This window comes from Phalangium opilio, unplaced genomic scaffold, assembly GCF_054372755.1.
Source record: "Phalangium opilio isolate 3A_F unplaced genomic scaffold, DU_Popi_V2 ptg000354l_1, whole genome shotgun sequence".
In the NCBI taxonomy this organism is placed as follows: Eukaryota; Metazoa; Arthropoda; class Arachnida; order Opiliones; family Phalangiidae; genus Phalangium; species Phalangium opilio.
In genome coordinates, this window is record NW_028324229.1 from 642,891 (window position 1) to 662,873 (window position 19,983).

The 19,983-nt window shown below is 38.1% G+C and overlaps 1 protein-coding gene and 1 long non-coding RNA gene across 6 annotated transcripts; one reads left to right on the forward strand and one right to left on the reverse strand.

The window, feature by feature from the left end:
• The first annotated feature begins 5,091 nt into the window (after positions 1 to 5,091).
• On the forward strand, positions 5,092 to 8,598 carry LOC149602630 (uncharacterized). 2 transcript variants are annotated; one of them, XR_016377804.1, is made up of 2 exons: positions 5,092 to 7,259; positions 7,438 to 8,598. It is a non-coding gene; the product is annotated as an uncharacterized LOC149602630 (long non-coding RNA). The 2 variants fall into 2 exon arrangements; XR_016377805.1 differs by having other exon boundaries at positions 7,464 to 8,598.
• On the reverse strand, positions 7,695 to 19,910 carry LOC149602631 (uncharacterized). Of its 4 annotated transcripts, none has more exons than XM_089860828.1 (14): positions 19,728 to 19,910; positions 15,115 to 15,315; positions 14,926 to 15,051; positions 14,696 to 14,865; positions 14,329 to 14,630; positions 13,808 to 14,254; positions 13,665 to 13,737; positions 13,513 to 13,590; positions 12,882 to 13,025; positions 11,549 to 12,801; positions 10,131 to 10,318; positions 9,850 to 9,987; positions 9,545 to 9,752; positions 7,695 to 8,700 (listed from the first exon to the last, which is right to left on the reverse strand). In XM_089860828.1, the coding sequence occupies exons 2-14, from the start codon at positions 15,247 to 15,249 to the stop codon at positions 8,663 to 8,665; spliced, it is 3,300 nt and encodes a 1,099-aa protein (XP_089716954.1). In that variant the 5' UTR covers positions 15,250 to 15,315; positions 19,728 to 19,910; the 3' UTR covers positions 7,695 to 8,662. The 4 variants fall into 4 exon arrangements, with proteins under 4 accessions (XP_089716954.1, XP_089716951.1, XP_089716953.1 ...); XM_089860825.1 differs by lacking the exon at positions 19,728 to 19,910 and adding an exon at positions 17,953 to 19,626; XM_089860827.1 differs by lacking the exon at positions 19,728 to 19,910 and adding an exon at positions 16,761 to 16,905.
• Between the last annotated feature and the right edge of the window lie 73 nt (positions 19,911 to 19,983).

A 19,983-nucleotide genomic window follows, 5' to 3' on the forward strand; every position in this document is an offset into this window, starting at 1 on the left:
GAAGATAAGATGCCTAAGTATTCGCGCGCCATAGTCCCAGTCCCCCTTTCAAAATACAAGGGGTGGGTGCGTAAAAGTTGCCCAGGCTATTTCGCCTCTCCTCAGTCGGAAAATACGTAATTTTCATTGACGTGAGTTTTCAAGAACCAATGAGATGCTGGTTGTAATTTAGACGCGGGGCTTAGCTCCGGATCCACGTTTGGACTGGAGATAAAGCTGGAATGGGGCGAATTTATACCTTCTCCCTAATAAACTAGATATCACTTCTTGATTAGGTACATTATCGCACGGCATAATATTAAAAAATTCATTATCAATAATAAAAACACTTTAACCGTCAAAAACTTTATCGATTCACTTTGCTAATTCCAAAATTAAAAACATTAACTATCAAAACAAACAATCCCAAATTACAATATAATTGATTTGAAGTTGCTCTTTTCGTAAGGACTCTATTTTCCCTAGATGAAAAACTTTCTGAATTTAGAAAGGGGAAAACAGTTTTATTGACACGAGGTATTATCCCTCCAATTTTACAGCAGTTTCGTGGAATAGGAACTTTTCGAATTCGGGGTTTACTCCGCTTTCCCTCTCTAACCACACAGTTTAATTTCGTAAAGCCAGTTCGTCCTGGTCCTTCAAAAGCGAACGATTTAATTTCCAAGAAAATCCCCGAGGGAACTGTACCGATTGTTTGGGAAGAAGGAATTCGGAACCAAACCCCTTTTTAAAAAATAAAATGTTTTTCGAAAAACTTTACCAATATATAGTTTATCTACTATAGCTGATTTTAAATATACTTAATTGAATTAGAAAGTTTTCCGCCCTTAAACTATGTAGATTTTACTGCCAAACCTTTTTAGGTGAGTGTGTAGACATGAACGATGGAACTCTAAAGGGGACCGGAAACGGGCAAGATTCCTTTCTATACCACGTTTGCTTTATATTTATAAAAAATTCTAAAACGTTTATTTATTTATTTCAATAAGTTTATGAAGAATCACAACTATCATAAAAAGTTTTTGTGCTTGAAAAACTATTCTTTTGAAATAAGCCGCTAGAAAAAAGGACCTAGACGCGAGTTTGTTTCCCAGTCAACACGTACGTTCACGTTGCCAACGCAATTAATACAAGTTGGGAAAACCAAAATATTACCTCTCCGAGTCAAGAGAAGGACTACCTACAAACTTATTTACCCAGTTATGGAAATGTTTCTTTTTTTTATGAACAAATACTGAAGTTAAAATTTATGAAATATTAAAGCAGTATACAAAGCATAGCAAATATACTGTAAATCAGACGACATTTTACATCCAATAAGGATATACTTGTACACATTAAAATCATCCGATGGGGGAAAAACCGGAAATGAAGAGATAAAACTTTGGAGGGATATTACCTTTACGTATTTGTAAAGGCCCAATTTGCTACTCCTCAACTGTATACCCTCTATGTTCAAAGCCATATTCACAACAGGGTTGCCATGTAAACACTATCCTCTCCTTTCACCTCAACAATTTTCTTAGTTTGTCAACATGACGATTAAAGTTACATAACACCAAAGCTAATTTGTGGCTACACACACTGAAGGTAAATGCGCACCATAAAAAGCATGAACACACGAAGCTATAATCCGATTACGATCAGACCTTTCACTGATCTGGGCTGCGTTCAGCAGAGCTCACCAAAAAAGACAGCGGATTTTGGAAAACGTTTTCTGGTGAGATCTGTCGTCATAGCTTTTCTCCGGTCATCGGTCTTTTAAAAATGAAGCTAGCGCAATAAAGCGTGCAAGGTACAAAGGCTTAACAAAAATTGTATGATAACATATTTATGGAGATAGATAAGAACAACTTTTATAATTAAACATAGAAACTAACATGTCTCTTAAACTTCTCGCCGCTCTCGCGTGATCAACTTGTTTCACGCCAATTAAATAGCTATAGTCCCATCAGAATCAGCAAGAGCTATTTGTATTAATTCCTCCATGCTTTTTCGCCAAGCTGAGAACTACGCGTTTTACGTCACGTTATCCAAAAACCCGACTATTTTCCTTGAAGACCGCGCTGGCTCACTGAGCACCGTGACGTCAAAATTCAATAACAAAATCCCGTTCTGGATGACACTGCTAACAGCGCCTGACAGCGCTGAGCTCTGCTGAACGCGGCCCAGATTTCCACCATGATTATAAAGTCTAAGCCTAATTATTTAAAAGTGTATTTAACTTTCGGCTCACTCTGAACCGTTAATGTCTCTGTATTACAGAAACGAAAACCAAACCCAAGCGTTTACTTTTTGGTTCACTAGGCCTAATGACAAATAAAAGTTCATTTGCCCAATATAGTTGCGTTCTTCTTGAAATCACTTTAGAAAGAATTATGCTATAAACAGATGTAGTATAGCTTAAGTAATATATAAACATCGATTTCAAATAATAATAATAAAAAATATTCTTGGGATATCAGAATGAAACAGAGCTTTATAGCTACAAAACCACTAAAGGCATCGAAATTACGAAAAATATTTCCATATATTAATAATATATTATGAGAAAACCAAATATTAAGGTTTTGTAGGATTTCTTTCCACAAAACAAAGCGAACTGCTAACGCGGTGCACTAACGGACGGACACACACAGACTAAAACATAGGCTGCTTTTTAACTCTTTCCGTTTTAATTTTGAGTTGAGAAACTAGATTATCTTAAATATTAAAATAAATATAATTAATATTAAATATTTTCTTCGTTAGTTGTTCGCCTTATAGAGCGTTACATCGCGTTGATAAAGAACAATTAGACATTCTTGAGAGACTTGACTAATTTTGGCGTTTGAAATGAAGCATACGCCGGTTGCATTACCTTACTCAAATAGGTAGTATATAAGGGTGTCGAACTACAGCTAAAAGCAAGAACAACCGCAATTGCGAAAACCTTTGGTGGACAACCCACCCTAGGGAGGCTAGACGTTTCTCGTAACCCTAGCTGATCGCCGCGAATGTCTTAAACCAAACGATGACTATGGAGTTAGAAGCCAATAAGACAGATTGGTGTCTATGTGGAATAGACGGAAGACCAGTAGATGGTGGTGTTTAGAAGCCAGTATGTACAGACTGGTGTCCAAGTGGGATGGACGAAGACCAGAAGATGGTGGTGATTAGAAGCCAGTATGTACAGACTGGTGTCCATGTGGGATGGACGAAGACCAAAAGATAGTGGAGATTAGAAGCCAGTATGTACAGACTGGTGTCCAAGTGGAATGGACGAAGACCCGAAGATGGTGGTGATTAGAAGCCAATGAATACAGACTGGTGTCCATGTGGGATGGACGAAGACCAAAAGATGGTGGTGATTAGAAGCCAGTAAGTACAGACTGGTGTCCGTGTGGGATGGACAAAGACCAGAAGATGGTGGTGTGAGAACTCAAGTAAAGGAGCCATTTCCGTGACTGTGAAAGCAGTTCGGAAATGGCGAACACGTTTGCTCCGATTTGGAAACTGCGAACGCGGTCACGTGGGTGTAACAACAGACAAACACACAGACAGACACACACACACGTCGAAATTAGAACCTCTCCGTGACATACGTCACTCGGAGAGGTAAAAACAAGTTTCGCTAAGCCTAACTTCTTAAGCCTTGGTGAGAGAGCATAGGTAGCGTACGACTACGAGCACGACGGAAACTAGATTTTTTTTATAATCTCAGTGAGAAAGCTTTTAGTCCCCCGTTAAAATGATTACAGAAATGAAGTCGGGTCGGGAGAAAAACCAAAAGATTGTTACGGAACCCTGCATCACTAAGGTAGTAGCTTCATTGCAGGAGAAACAACCTAATTTGGGACGAGATGCTTTTATCCCTACACCTCTTCCATTCCTCCTGGCAAATTCCAACTTGTAGGCTATCCTACAGGTGATCCCTTAGCCTGTATATGGGTCCTAATAATACCTTTGCAAAAATACCTCTCGGACTATTACATAAATTGGTCGAACGAAAAAGTCTCTCCAGCTTCATCACCGCATCTCTACACATTTTATCTTTTTATTCCATTTTGGCTTTGCGTCTGGAATTTGCTACTTATGTAGGGGTCCCCTTCTTTCACAGCCAAAGAAAATCAACAACGAAGCCATCAAACTGTTCGTCCCTCTTTAGTGAGCAAGAACCCATTGCAAATCCATTGAGCACCTATGAGAAGGAGCAGCGACGTCTGGCTCATGCCCCGAGGTAGGTGCGCGTGAGAGAGATATCGGACTGTGCCGTTATTGTTACCTCCCCTCTTAGACTCTCTTTCTTATACATGCTCACTCCATGGTAATCTAAGATCGCGGTTCTCGGGTCTTGTATTAGTTCTTGGTTCTGGAGAACCTCGACTGTGTCTAACTTAGGCCCATGTATTTAAGAAGGAAACTTGACAATTTCGGATTAATCAACTTTTACCAGTGGATTCCACATTCAAATTACGAAAGGGTATATGGTTACAGAAAGAAAATGGGATATCACAAAGGTTTATTCGTACTACGGAGAATTGCAATGCATTCTGGTAGTATATTATTCCCTATCTAAGGGAATACTGCAGAAAAATGGAATTAGATCAAAATATACAGACATACATTTCGTAAACAGAATATATTAATTCTACAAAATAATGTAAGGATACTAGCCAGGATATAGCTGAAACTTTTAAACACAATAACAGAAACCTCTCGTAAATTTTAACGATATGTTTTCAATTAATCTAAGAACATTAATATTTAAATTCTTGAGAGCGAGCTTAAACGGACGAAAGTACCTCTGAATTTTTAAATAGCCCACAGCGATGCTTTGGAAAAAGATAACTAACGACGGATCACTTTAAAATATTTATCATTTCCACAATTTGGAAGTTTTAAGACATTAACGAATCCCGGAAGTAATTAAATGTGAAAGTTTTTGGGAACATGAAACTAGGAAGTAACTAACCATCAGTATCGGGGCGTACAAGGGGGTTGATACATTGCCGTCTCTGCGCACTTTCATGATACAAAAATACTACAGCGCAGGCGCCAACAAAAACAAAGTGGAAGACAAAATTTCACCCCAGTGTCTTTCCCTTTTAGATTCATCGAAATGGCCTATACAGTTCAGAGCTCACGAAAATGTTACTACCGGACCGGACCGGTCAAAACCATACGCAATGTAAAACTTGCATCTAAACTTTACAATTAGCTTTTCACTCAACCGGAATCCCGAGACAGAATGGGATTCTAATGTGATTTCTTTCCGTAGAACTCGAGAACTGTCTAGAAAACTTGTGCATAAAATATATTTGCGATTAGGATAAGTTTATATAAATATTAGAAGATCTTTATGTCAGACGCAAACTGAATACTAACTTTATTATCAAGTTCTCTAATATCATTTACTTCTCACAGAAGTAGATAATTATGAAGTGTTTAAAGAACAAAGTCAAGCGGTGCAAATTAAGTCCACGATTTAAAATTGCCCCGTGCATTGCCAACTAAAGAGCAAGTCTTAGAACACTGGCGTTTTATCACTGGTTTAGTGTTGATAATATAAGAATGAAAATATTTCCACAGAAAAAAATACATATATTTCTCCTGACGCGAAAATTAAGCCAGTGGCGGCACCCCCCTGAAAAAAAATGTCGTTTTTCAAAATGCGTTATCTCAAACCCAGAGCCGACATTATTCGTTCAAATACAAACAAATCTCGATTTCTTTTCTTGCCATAGTCAAAGGCGGGGGGGGGGGAACGAATGGGTGTGTTGTAGGGACGTAATAGAAGCCCAAGCCCCTCAAGTTATAACTTCTCAAGAAAAGAAAGGACACCCATATAAGGAACGCCAGGGCTGGACATATACTCGCGCAACGTACATATCATACAATGGAAAGATAAGGTTAAAAAATGGTATAATACTGTTTGCTCAAAGCTCGAATCTATATCATCAGGAAACGCTAACATGTATATAAGGAAAACTGGCAAGTAGATAGGCACGACCCCTGGTTGTTACTATAGCTAGGCTTATCTTATAGCATTTGCAGGTACTTTCCTGAGAACAAATAAACTTGTCGGTTTATGTAAAAATTATTATTCCTACGAGTTGGTGGTATAATTCACTCAAGATGAGTACGAGAATCGCATTCGTGGTTCTCACAAAATGGGCTGCCACACCAAAGGTGACCCAAGACACATTTCGGTTTAATTAACATTGATTAACTTGGCTGACAACACTGCACTGCACGGAATTTAAAGCTGGGTGAGAGGGGGGAGAATTTCTCTAGCCCCTTTAAACAATCGTTCAATACTACAATTTATCCTATATGAGGACAAGAAATAGGCCAAATATACCTCGTTCGCTGTTTGTTACTTACATATTTATCTATTCTTACGGTTAATCTTGAAATCTTTCTAAAACGTACAAGAAAAGTCAAGCAGGGATTGAGGTCACGAGGTCACTTAAGGCTAAATGCCAATTTCCCCTTAGCTGGGGCTTTTATGGTACACCGTATTATTCGAGCTTTCGTGATAAATATGGCTCATTTCTTACGAAATTCTTTCTTTAATAATAAAAGCGGAAAGAAATTCCAAGTCTTCCATAAATAAAAATATCGGGGCAACTTATTGCTACCGGGGGTTTCGTTCTTTTTTTTTACTTAGAACTCTACGCTATATTAAACAAACGAATTGTACCGTTAATAGGACTTCTGGGGTCCATCTGACGAAAAAAAAAGAAAGGCGGCTTTATTCCTTCGAACTTCGATTTGTCCCTAGGATCACCCCTTCCTTATTTCACCATTTAATGGTAAAGCTTCGGGTAAAACTAAAGTTTTCTGGAAGGGGGTGCTCTTTTTTTATATCTATCGGAGTTTGGTATAAATTGTTTCACTAGTAACAGATGTTACTCCTTTAAAAACAATGAACTATTCGCCCCTACTATTTCGAAGTCTTTCTTTTTTTTTTTAAGGAAAGACCATGAAGGGGCGGGAAGGGGGTAACAAGAAGAAAAAAAAAGTACTTCTGTTAAGCCTTGCCGGTTGGGTCACAGATGTTTTGATAAAGCAATATATTCTTCCCTTTCGAACGCTTTAAAAGAGCCCTTTGCCAAGCAATCTAAGCATAAAATTCTTTCTTCTTTTGACTTGTCTAGCTTTTTTTTTTAAGATCTACATTCACCCTGGTCCCTAGGAAGCACTAGGCGCTATTTGAAAAATTTTATAAGACTCTGCTTTTCGTTTAACTTTCCATGGAGATTGGAGACTCGGGGGTGAGTAAAAATATATCGCGCATGTTAATTTTCAGAATAATTATAAAAAATATACCTTTCTAATCGTCGATAAAGGTATGGTAAATGCTTTACTATAAATATTTTTTATAAATATTCACGCTAGTGCGTGATGTAAAAAGATTTAGACTCTTTAACTTAAAACCTTGCATTGCTTTAGAATTTCAACTTACCCATTAGGCGAAGCGTTTGTTTGTTATCTAGGGAGCCTGGGCTGATGCCTTCCAACAGTTCCAAGGTTGCGTTGCGTGGTTGATCGGGCCTTGGCCAATGGCACAACAGGGATAAAAATCCTCGCGACTGCGGACTTTCAATCAAGAATGACCAAATTACCAGAGAACAATTAAATGTTAAAAAATAACATACGCCATTTTTTAACACTGCGAATTTGAAATTAAATTAAATTAAATAAAACTATTTATCAATATATGCACTTTATTCTTTTTTTACAAAACAAACCTTATTTTACATTATTTATCGAATCATTTACATCTACTGCAAAATATGGCAGACACACCCATCGCGTTGTTGTTGTTGTTTTCCGAATTTTCGCCAAAAAATATGAATGAAAAACTATTAAATTTTTACACGGATAATGTTTATTATTTGTACATAATTAATTAATTAATTTTAGTTTCAACTAACACCAACCAACTTAAGTTATCCTTAATTCACGATCGATTCACAGAAATTTTGTGAAAATAGTAAATACATAAAATTAAATTAATCAAAAATAAAACAAGAAAAGAGTCTGCTGAAATTTAATTTTGATATTTTAAAGAAATAAAGGAAGAAATAATAAATAAAGCTATGAAAATATAAAACTGTTTTAGTATTAACTGATTCTGCGTGAAAAGGTTTTGATTGACGCCAAAAAAAAAAAAAAAAAAAAAAATAAAACCGGTTTTTTTTGGATGAATTTTATTTAAGGTGTAAGAAATTTTAATTAATTAAGTTTTTCAAAAAAACTTACTAAACAAATTTTAACCGTCATTATTTTGACTTTAAAAGTACACACTCAATTCTAACCACGAATCACTTTCACGAAACTGCGTTGTTATTATAATTTTAATGATTATCACGTTGAATATAAAAAAAAGGTTTCTGTAGAAATTCATTAATTAATTAATTTCATACCCCACTTTCTCTTAATTGTTACGAAATAAAAATCGTTATTTCAATATTAATAAATCCTCATCGTGAAGGGGAATAAGTTATTTACAAACGATGAGAATGTTTTGGAAAAAAAAATTAGGGTTTGGGTTTTAGTTTTAAATAACTAAATTTTGTTAATAAAGGTCAAAGGTCATCTCTCTCCGACAGTGACTGCGTGATTTTTTTTCTAAAATATTTTAAATGAAAAATTAACTAATTTTTGACCCTCATCAGGGTATTCTTTGATGAGCTGATTGGGGATTGTTTCCTGTTCAATATATTCCGAAAACGTTAGTACGTCTAGAGCTGGGCTAATTCTCTACAAACCGAGGGGTCGGACGTTTGTCAAAATCCCGTACACTTCGTTTGAAATCTGTTTAAAATCTCTCTCGAAAATCTCGAAATCTCACGTCAAAATCTAAAAATCTTAAAATCTCACTTCAAAATCTGAAAACTTTAAAATCTCACGTCAAAATCTAGAAATCCCAAAATCCCTACCTCAAAATCCCGAAATCCCTATTTTAAAATCTGAAAATCCCGAAATCTTCACCAAAAATCCCGAAATCCCTATTTTAAAATCTGAAAATCCCGAAATCTTCACCAAAAATCCCGAAATCTCACATTAAAATCTAGAAATCCCGAAATCTTAACGTAAAATCCCAAAATCTCACCCTAAAATCAAAATCTGAAAATCTCCTCGAAATCCGAAAATCTCCTCGAAATCTGAAAATCTCCTCAAAATCTGAAAGTCTCCTACAAAATCTGAAAATCTTGTTCCAAAGCCTGAAATCTCCTTCAAAATCTGAAAATCCTGAACAAAATCCCGAAATCTCCTTCAAAATCTGAAAATCCTGAACAAAATCCCGAAATCTTCTTCGAAATCTGAAAATCGCGTTCAAAATCTGAAAATCGCGTTCAAAATCTGAAAATCTCCTTTAAAATCCCGAAATCTTAAAATATTGGACTACGATTTCCAGATTTCTAAAATCTGAGTCAGAATCTCAAAATCTGGGTGCAAAATCTCTTGTCAAAATCTTTTGTCAAAATCTTGAAATCTCAAAATCCCGTACACTAAAATGCCGAACGTCCGACCCCTCTCTACAAACACTTACTTGGACTACTGGAAATATTAACATTCCCGTACATGCTACTATAGACTTGACTTCGACTGACAACTGGCGTCTGAGCATTGGTGGCACTAACACTTTGATGAGCTGGTGTAGGAATGTTTGGAGATTTTACGCTGCCAGTACTAATTGAGCCCCTTTGGGATAATTTTGGAGATCCGGGCATCGTCGTATAACTCGGGGACGAAGTTGACTACAAGACAAAAACAAAAAGGACAAAAAAAAAAATACCCCAGGGGTTTATACCCCATCAATCGTTATTAAATTTGTTCAAGGGGATATAAACTTACTAAGGTAGAAGGGGGAATGGAATATTTTTGGGAGGAAAGATTCGGTAGTAGCGGCGTAACGCTGCCACTTTGACTAGGTGATGATATTGTTGGTGGGGAAGCTCTGGCTCTGCTACTAGACCGCCAAGGCCCATGAATCTGGGCAAAAATTTTGCCTTAAGTTAACTTAAATAGTACCTAAACTAAACTAAACGTCCGTTCGCCGTTATTCTAAATTAATCAGGTGCTGGCTTAAAACTACGTAACTAAACGTGGTGCATGCGGTTGAACGATATACTTACGATGGACCGAGCAATTGCCGGATCAGTGTACTGAGGTAATGAAGGGGTAGTTTTAAAAGATGAAGAAGAAGATCTCCCGTCTCTTGATGAACTACCGCCACTTCTATGTGGACTGGCAAAAACCTTTTCACTAGGCGACCTCCTTGACGAAAAACCATGAGCGGGTGGTGGAAGTGACGCGGTACTCGCTACGAAGCGAAATAAGGAAAAAAAAACAAGCGCGGTTAAAACACCCAAACCCAATTTAAAAAAAAAACCGGTACAATATTCTCAGGGCTCCCACCAAAATCTCAAAAATAAATAGGGGAAAAAGGGACTTTTCACGATAAAAATAGGGTAAAATAGCAGGGTTCGTACGAAAATTTTACACAGAAAATCCCTGACTTTTCCAGGTTATCCCCGACCAAATTTTGGCAATATCCCTGACCATTTTAAGGTGTTTACCAGAGCCCACTTCATCACACCTGTCTCATAATTTAGCATTGCTCGAAGCATGGCTTGATGTGCCAAACCAAATCCCTGACATATCCCTGACTTTTTAGGAAAACATTTTAAATCCCTGACTTATCCCCCAAATTTTCATATCCCTGACTTATCCAGGTTTTCCAGGTTATCCAGGTTCCGTACGAACCCTGAATAGGGACCTAAATTTTAAAAGTAGGAACCAGAAAGGGACCACTGGTAAAACAAAATGATATCTATTCTGTGAAAATATCACAAACAGTTAGGAACCTATTACTCTTTTATATTTTTTCAACAAAATAGGATATTATTTCCAACTTTCGTTTATATTCTTATTCTAAGGGAGCGGTAGGTAAGACTTGATACTGGCTCTAATGTATAAGGAACGTTTTTTTGATTAGAAGTAACTATTTTCGTATCATGTTTATAGCTGTTTTTTAAAAAATCCACTGAACTAGAATTTGGGCCTTTACGGGGTTCGTAATTTTTGGAATGAAATTCCCTGACTTTTCCAGGTTTTCCCTGACTAACTTGAACAATTGAAATTTCTCTAACCATTTGCAATAACGTACATGGCGAACATTTATGAAAACAAACCAGTCTTGTTATAAAAATTAGCCAATTAATTCGTTTAAATTTAACATTAAGTAAATCATAAATAAACCGGAACGAGCGAAGCGAGCTCCGCAAATTTGGGGCTCTGGTCAAATCTCAGACAGGACATTTTCAGGTCACCCTTATACTTTTTCCGAGGTTTATAAAAATAGGGTGATTTAAGGACCAAATACCAATTTTAGGGTAGATTAAGGACCTTGTAGGAAAATAGGGACTTTAGGGACCTGGTGGGAGCCCTGAAATAGGGTGATTTAAGGACCAAATACCAATTTTAGGGTAGATTAAGGACCTTGTAGGAAAATAGGGACTTTAGGGACCTGGTGGGAGACCTGTATTCTTACCATTAACCCTACTACTTGTATTTAAAGGTAAAGGAAATCCTTTCATGCCTTCGGGAAACAAGTTAGCCTGATAGGAAACATCGGGCGAGGAGCGATGAGTTCTTGATATTTTATTTGGTGGAGTTTCTCTATCTCTACTACTTAAACCAGGCGACGGTGAACTAGAAACCGCGATTCTATTAAGTTCCTGCGATGCCGCGTAACTGGCGCTGGAACTAGAGGCAGTTGTAAAGTTCATGGGTTCCTCGCTATCCGCAACGCCAACACCACCACCACTTTTTTCCGCTTGCTGCCTCTTCAATAAATATTTATTTCTTCCAACTGACGTATCGGAAAGATTATCTTTGGCTGCTCCGGATCTTTTAAACGCCTCTTTAAACTCGCTCAAATTTAACTGCATAGTCGGGACTGTCGGTGTTCCACCAGGTTTAGTACCACTACCAATACTACCAGTACCAATACCACTATTTCTAGGACTCGGGGTGGTACTTAAATTACCACTGTGTTCTAAAACACTGGCGCGAATGCTAGTTCTTCCACCACCCGATTGAGGAGAAGAATAGTTTGATTTTAAAATACTAACACCACTCGCGGCGGATGGTAACGGAGTTGAAGTTTTTAACGGAGTCGTAGGGTTTAACGGAGACGATTCCAAATTGGAAAAATTTAAGTCAGTTTTAATAGGTTTTCCGCCAATTTCTGGTAAGGCCATTGAAGAACCCGAATTGGGGAAATTAGCCAAACTAGCGCAGATTATTCGCTTCAACATTTCGTCAGCGTACGAAGATTGTTTGGAAGAGTTTTTCTCTAATTGCGCCGCTTCCTCGGAGTTCATTAGAGTAAAGATCCTTTTATTAGGGGAAGAAGAATTCGAACTTGAAGTTACAACCGCAGCGGCGGAGGAAGTCGACGGAATGACTGCTGCTATTTCATTTTTATCAGCGTTAACTAACTCCGAATAAACATCGGCCTTCATTTTAGCCACTTCGGCTGCCATTGTCCCTGGCACTTCCTTATCAACTGGTTCAATTTGAGGCATGGGAGGAGGCGAGGCAATGATTAGTTTTAAAGATGACTGAGAATCATCATCGTCATCCAACTCCCTCCCTCGAGGTATTTCCTCGTATTCCTCAATCACTTCCGGATCGGGGGATGTATTTCCAGACGCAACGGGTTTTTTGACTAAGACCCAAGGTTTCTTTTGACGATTTGATAAATAGGCGTAAGCGTTACGACTTTGCCTAAGCAAAATCCTGTTTAAAGATAAAGAAGAAGAAAAAAAGTGTTAAACTTATCGTTACTTTCTATATGGTGTTTAACAATTGTAACCAACCTCGTTGTCATCCATTTTGGTGGCCATAAGGCTTTAACTTCAAAGTCAAGAAACTGTTGCAAATATTCCTCGGCAGATTGAGTTCTCGTTTTTAAAACTTCGTAACACTTTAGTTTTATACTAACAACTTCGCATAAAAGAGATCTATGAAAGATAATGAATTAATAAGGGCGCAAACGCAAAATGTGTTAATATCACCAGAAGGTGATAATAGAAGAAGGATGACACTCTGTATCCTCTTAATGCTTTAGTTATGTAACGTCATTCTTCCCAGGCTTCCCCTTTTAGTTTGCTTTCCCGCTCATCAAACTACAAATGGGTAACTCTCGCACCGTAAGGTGAATTCAATAGTTGTTTGGCACTAAATCCCCAGCAATCATCCCACAAACCTTGATTGTCTTGACGTGGGACAAAAATGCACAAGCGCATGCGTCTTGCCAAATAATTAAGCGCTAATAGAGTAATGATGAGGGAACTATTTATCGTGTATGTGATTCGGTTTAGTAACCTTGCTCTAAGTGTTCCGATGTTGGGAAGAGTGACGTTACACTTACCCCGCTTTGTGGTACACTTCTTTCGAAGAGAAGTATTATATACTTCTGATATCAATTAGTTTTTAAAAAAAATTCACCTTAAGTGTTCATTCCAATCAAATTTCCGGCGAACTACACTTTCATCAACACTGTCGTTTTCAGTTCCATCACGATTTCTTAAAAGTAATTGTTCCGTTAGTTAATTTAATCCGTGTTATACTAAGCGGCAACAGCGTTAATAGTTATTTACTTTGAAGCTTCCTTTGAACTTTGAACAGCAGTCTCATACTTTTCAATCATAGCAGGCATGGCTTCGTTAACAGCTAATGTAAGAAGACAAATTCTAGACTTAAATCCGATTCCTATTTAGTGTTTTGAGTAATTACTAATTACCTTTTCGTAACTTCTGCATGGGATCGGCTAACTTTCCACCTTCTTGGTCCAATCTAAGTTTCTTAGCCCTTTTGAGCAAAGTGTCTTTGGTACAAGGAAGATACGAGGCCAAATGAGAATAAACCATGGAACGTTGAGCGCACGCCAATTCCCTCGTTTTAACTTCGATACTCAATAACAAATGATTGACGCCATCAGTGAAAAATTTGCATTTTCCTTGAGCCGAAACCAGGGCCACTTGCTTGATTTTTTTCAAAGTATCTTCAAGATCAGCTGGCAGATTGTCGGGTAACCTCGGCGCGTCGGGATCTTTCAAAATGTTCTTATATTCCTCACCACTCTCGCTATTACTGCCACTTAAAACTATGTCGCCATTAGTACTAGCATTGGGAACAATATCAGACTTCTTGATGGCAGATTCTTCAACATCGTTAACCTTTTTCGTACCTGTCAAAATGTCGTTGTTGCGTTAAGGTCAAGATGGGCTTATTGGGATTCTAGAAGAGTAAGTTGTTATTTACTTTTCTTTAAATCCGCCGTTCTATCATTCTCATTTCCTTCATCTTCGGAGGAACTGGCAATAATAGGAACTGGAAGTGGACTTCCATCATCAGAGTCCAAAATAACTTCACTGACATGATTGGCTTCATTCTTCAGCAGGGGAAGATTGGGTAAAAGTATGGGCGGCGGTAAAGATGGTGGTGACCCATCCTCGTTTTTAACACCGGGAGTTTGATTTTGCTGTTGTTGCATTTGAGCCTTCCTTTCTTGAAGAAGAACAGCCACGGTGGGTTGGGCTTTACGTCGAGCTTTGTTTAAGGCACTATAATGACGTTTTTATTAGTTTTAAGATTAAAATTACTTTTACCGTGTTATTGAATGCAGCACCTTTCATCCGCGGAAGATACAACGGAGTTCGACCTATCAATAGGTTTTCTTCCTCTTTTCTTAGGACCAGTTGGGTTGTTGTTCTCTCCACTCTGAGGAGTTCCAGCTTGCATCAATCTCTTACGCCTCTTCACCTCTTTCTCAGCCATAATCTCCTTAAACTTTCTCCGCTAAATAATCAAATTTAGATTAAAAACGAGGTAACTTAAACCAAAGGATAGTGAGCGCACCCTCTTTCTTTGTCTGAATGGTTCACTGGAATCTTGATCAGATACTGTTCTAAATTCCAACTCCCCCGAGTTGATGTAAAATCCCCCAAATTGAGTTGTAAGCGTGGATGGAACCAATTCGTCATACTAAATATATTTATGTTGGTTAAGACGGGATAATTTTCACGGTGGTGTTTCTGGGTAACTTACAGCTTCGTCATTATCAATGAAGGGGTCAGTTTCGTCATATCCCATTCCCCTATCAATGTAATCTTCGTATTGGCTAACTTTTTTCTTAGTTTTCCCTGGTTTAGGGCCATATTTCTCCTCAAATTTCTTGGCCATTTGCCTGACTTGATCTTCATCATCGTCATCCCCAAATGGGTCCGCATCCTCACTTTTTTTTAATTTCTAAAAACGTTTAGTTTTCAGAATTGAATAAACATAATCTGGAATTCTGGATAGCAGGTATCTAACCAGGGTTTGTAAGAAATTTTAAGTTTTACATTGAAAATCCCTGACTTTTCCAGGTTATCCCTGACCAAATTTTGCCTATATCCCTGACCATTTTAAGGGGTTTACCAGAACCAACTTCATCACACCTGGCTCATATTTAGCATTGCATGAAGAATGGTTTGATATGCCAAACAAAATCCCTGACTTTTTTAGGAAAATGTTTTTAAATCCCGGACTTTTTCCCTTATCCCTGACTTATCCAGGTTATTCAGGATATCCAGGTTCGGTACAAACCCTGCTAACCAAAATCTCAAAATTAAATTGAGTAATTTATTTCCCATGTTTGGCAACGTCATAACCCTCTTATCTCTTTACCTTAGTGATATCCCCCTTCCCGGGGGGGGGGGGCAAATAGTATTTTTTATTACGAAGTTGCCCCCAACTCAGGGGATACACAGTTCACTCCCCCTCTCTACCGAAATAGGGGGCTTTTGACGAAAAAAAATTGGGTAAAATAGGGACCAAAATTTTGAAAGTAAAAAAATGAAAAGGGATCACTGGTAAAACAAAATTACACCTTTAATACATGAAAATGTCTTAAACGACACGTTTTTAAGTATTAATTGAATTTAAGAACATTATATCACTCTTTTTTTCATCCGATTTTCAACAAAATAGTAAGTTATGTCGGACTTTTTTTGCAGATATTTTTGTTTAGACTGACGAGTTTTTGTTGCTTCTTTATAGAAACAGTTATTCTAGATATCTCCCCTTGACTAACTACTAAATAAATGTTACTTTTTGGATAATCGGACGATTTAAGGACCAAATACCGATTTTAGGGTTGATTAAGGACCTTGAAGAAAAATAGGGACTTTAGGGAAGGACCTGGTGGGAGCCCTGGGATAGGGATAATGACAGCGCCATAATTGCCAAAGTTAAACTAAAATTAACCTTCTTAACACACAATTAAAATCTTAACAAAATATGAATGTCTCATAAAGTCACCTGCAAAATTGTTCACACCCAACGTAATTAACAAACATTAATTAAATATTTTTTCCCACAAATACTGATCAAATAAACCTATCAAATCGCTAAGTACATAAGCCTCATTATGCAGTAATTTATGCGATTATAAAAGTGTTATTACGCAACCAAATATTCAAGTACTTAAAAGGCAAAAGGCGCAACAAAAAAAAATGAATAAAAAAAAATTATGTATAATAGGTAATGAATACGTCAGAGAAAGAGATAAAATGGCGGTGTATGCAGCGCCCTTCATCCTGATTCCAAACATCTCTAAGGCTTAACGAACGAGAAAAATCGAGAAAGAAAATCTATCCCCCTCCAAAAGTCCACTGCTTCCTTCACTTTCTTTTTTCTACGGTAAATCCTACCTCTTTTTTCACCCGGGTCATACCAGGCACGCCATCCCCTAAAGTTGTTCCTGAGATTACCCAATCCCCGCGAGAGAGAGAGAGAGGACCCCTTCACCTCCCGTCCGTGTCACCATCAAGATCAACCCCACCCTGAGGTCAAACGAACTCCGTCTTACTCCCACTTAATCCGCCCTACCCTTGAACCATGTTCGTTCTTCCTTAAATTTCATAAAAACTACCTAGACTTCACTGGAAATTCGGTTTCATCACTCAATAATGAGTAGATTAAACTATTCCAGAAACAAACATACCTTTACCCATTTTACTAATTTGCATATTTACAGAAAAAAAAAAGCCAAAAAGTCTGCATAGATACTAGTATACCCATAAATCTATTCAAGCGAACTGGAAAAGTTAGCCTACAAACACAGTTTATACATTTACCGAACAAGGCATAAAAATCTACCATAATTATACCCCTTAAGTTTATGCCAATGGGTAAACAATAAACTGGATCTCTAAGAATTAAAATTTTATACCAAACAATTTCGTATCAAAATAATTTGACAGTCCAACTCAAGCCATATAGTGACTCACATTCACATAACCCCCAAAGGATCGGCCTAGTTACAGAGGGGAAATCACGTAAAAAAACGGTTCACAAATAATCGTTCTAATTAAGTTTCATAGAAACAAAATAAAAGAATGATCTTTTTTAAAAATATCATATTTAAGAGCAAAATTTAGTCGCTAAATTGGTCGCTTTCCTAACCCCATTCTTGCGAGACCTCTATCTAATTTAGGGTTAACTGTCAATGAGTGATTTTTTTGCATATTAGAAATCTTTCTCTCTGCCAATTTCCCTATCAAAATGGCGTCTAAAACCTTTCTGGAGCTAAAATAAAGGCCTTTTTGGAGTTGTCAGTAAAATCGTAGTAGAATTGGGAAGACTACGTTACCGAAAGAATAGCGTTCCTAACTTCGTAGGAATAATACTGGGCTAATGTACGGCTACGCGCGAAGGGAAATCGGGTACGCCGGCAATGAGACACTCTTTTCACGGGGGTTGGATTAAGAGATTCGCGAAGGGTTTATACCCATTCTTAGGGAATGGATAGATAGCTAAGACTAGTCCTTGGTTTCGCCCGGGATCAAAAGGCAAAGAACAAAGCTTAAGGCCTAACTAATAAAATGGATAATTTAGCCTTACCGCGAGTGAGGATTTGATTAGTTCCACGTAAGAAAACTCCGAGCAGGATTTTTCGTTGGATTCCTGCAAGCCTAAAGAGATCCTGATTGTCCGTTTCTCTTCCAATTCTTCTTCTACTTTTATCTCTTTGGCACTTTCGTTGACCGTTTCAAATGGTATCCTTCTACCTTCCGCCATTCCAGGCCCGCATTGGTACGCGACGTTTCAGGGGAGAAAATGAATTCTCCCGAATTTAATCTCGAAATACTGAGTAGCCGAATTTCAAAAACGCGACAATTTCGCCGCCATTTGCCACCAAAGTCCACCGGTCCTAAAAGCTCATGCGCGGAAGTCAAGCCCCCTGCATTGTAAGACGCGTCACGAGGGTTCCCGCTCAAAACAAACTACACGTGGTGCTTCACAAGGGAGATGGACGGGATACCTTTCTCTCTTTATCGATTATTTTCCCAATTAGGGACGGAATTTTTTTGGGTCACTGTCGCTGTTGGTTTTTTCCGAACGCGATCCTAGGCCTAACAAATTATTTTAGCGAAAAACCGACACTTAAACTTTGGCAAATAAACAATGGAAATACGATACGAATCATACGATGAAGGAAAGCCTCAACTTTCTTAGAAACGAAATGGTAAAACGCAGCCGCTAAGGAAAAATTTGGAGGGAAAAACAGCGTTACGTCAGACTGCTTCCGGTTTGAGAGAGATTGTCGCGCCACCTATAGTACTATGACACCAAAATACGAAAACCTAAGCCTAACGAACTCATAAACGTCTAACGTGGCTAAAAATTAATTGAATTAAACTTTTAAACTTTATTAATCTCTTTGAACAGGCACCCGTTATATTATTTGTCCAAAAATTTACTAATTTGAATACGTAACAACCTAACAGCGCGAGGTTCTCCACTTCTCCTGTCACTCGACTCACACTATCCCGCCTGCGGGGGAAAAAAGTAAAAGCGGAAAATTGGTGCGCATAGAATGCCACCTAGAAGGAACCGCTGCAACCGGAAGTCTACTAATTAATTTTAATTATAATTAAAATTAATTTATTCAACATCGAAAGAGACTTAGCCCTAAATTTTTAAAAAGCTTGAAACATGTTAATTAATTGGCTTAATTAATTTTAATAATCCGGGTTAATTAAAGGGGCGTGGCTTTTAAACATTAATCACTAAGCATTAATTTATTTTAATTACACCATAACATTAAGGACTTTGACAAAGAAGTTTAAAAATAGGCCGAAATACGATAATCTATAAGGGTGCCGCCCCATTCTACTTTAATTTATTCATGAAATGACACAAAAAGTTCAATGAGAGTGAAAATGGCGGAGAAATGGTAACTAAAATGGCATCTATCTCGCCCAGATCCCAAAACGACGAGAAAATGGCAGCCACGAGCCATCACCTTCGCTCGCGGGCTTTTCGCAGCGGGAAAGCGGCGGCAAGGCTCGGAGAGATCCCGAGCCGAGCCAACACTAGCACCGACGATAATGGGGGCGCGAAATGATTATGCCCGGCGTAATATCTCCAAAACACCCAAAATGCCTGCATCCAGAAAAGTCGACGAAGTTTAACAAAATGGAAAATGCAACGCGCACCGTCCCCAGAATCTGTTTATAGGGAGAGTACTACAAACTCAACAACGGTGGTGATCATCATTCGTACTAGATTTTTTTCCTCGTTTATTAAACATACGTAATGGTGGGGGTAATAAAATACAGGGGAAAAGGACCCCAAAAAGGGGGTGGGAGGATTGGGGTATTTCGTCTACTTGCCTTGGCTGTCCAATCATCAGCGGATGCGGAACCTAGAGGGCACGAGCCAGGGCTGTACGGTAGTACTATACAAGTACACCATAGAACAACACGGGCTAGCACTGTAGTAGTCTATGGTTAGTGTTGCTCCGGCATTCGTGAACGACGGAGATTCGAGAAAACGAGACTTTTCCTCATCTCTGTCTAAACCACTAACGTAAGACCCGACCCGAGCGTCCAACTTACTTCTACCGCCTTCACAGATGCCTCAAAAATC

What these genes read in the sequence shown, in the direction of transcription:
- LOC149602631 (XM_089860825.1), bottom strand. Translation starts at nt 18,129, where the DNA reads ATGGCGGAAGGTAGAAGGATACCATTTGAAACGGTCAACGAAAGTGCC. An exon ending in CCAAAATGGATGACAACGAG is followed by an intron (nt 12,802 to 12,881) that starts GTTGGTTACAAT and finishes ATCTTTAAACAG; the next exon opens with GATTTTGCTTAGGCAAAGTC. An exon ending in TACAAGTAGTAGGGTTAATG is followed by an intron (nt 10,319 to 11,548) that starts GTAAGAATACAG and finishes TTCGCTTCGTAG; the next exon opens with CGAGTACCGCGTCACTTCCA.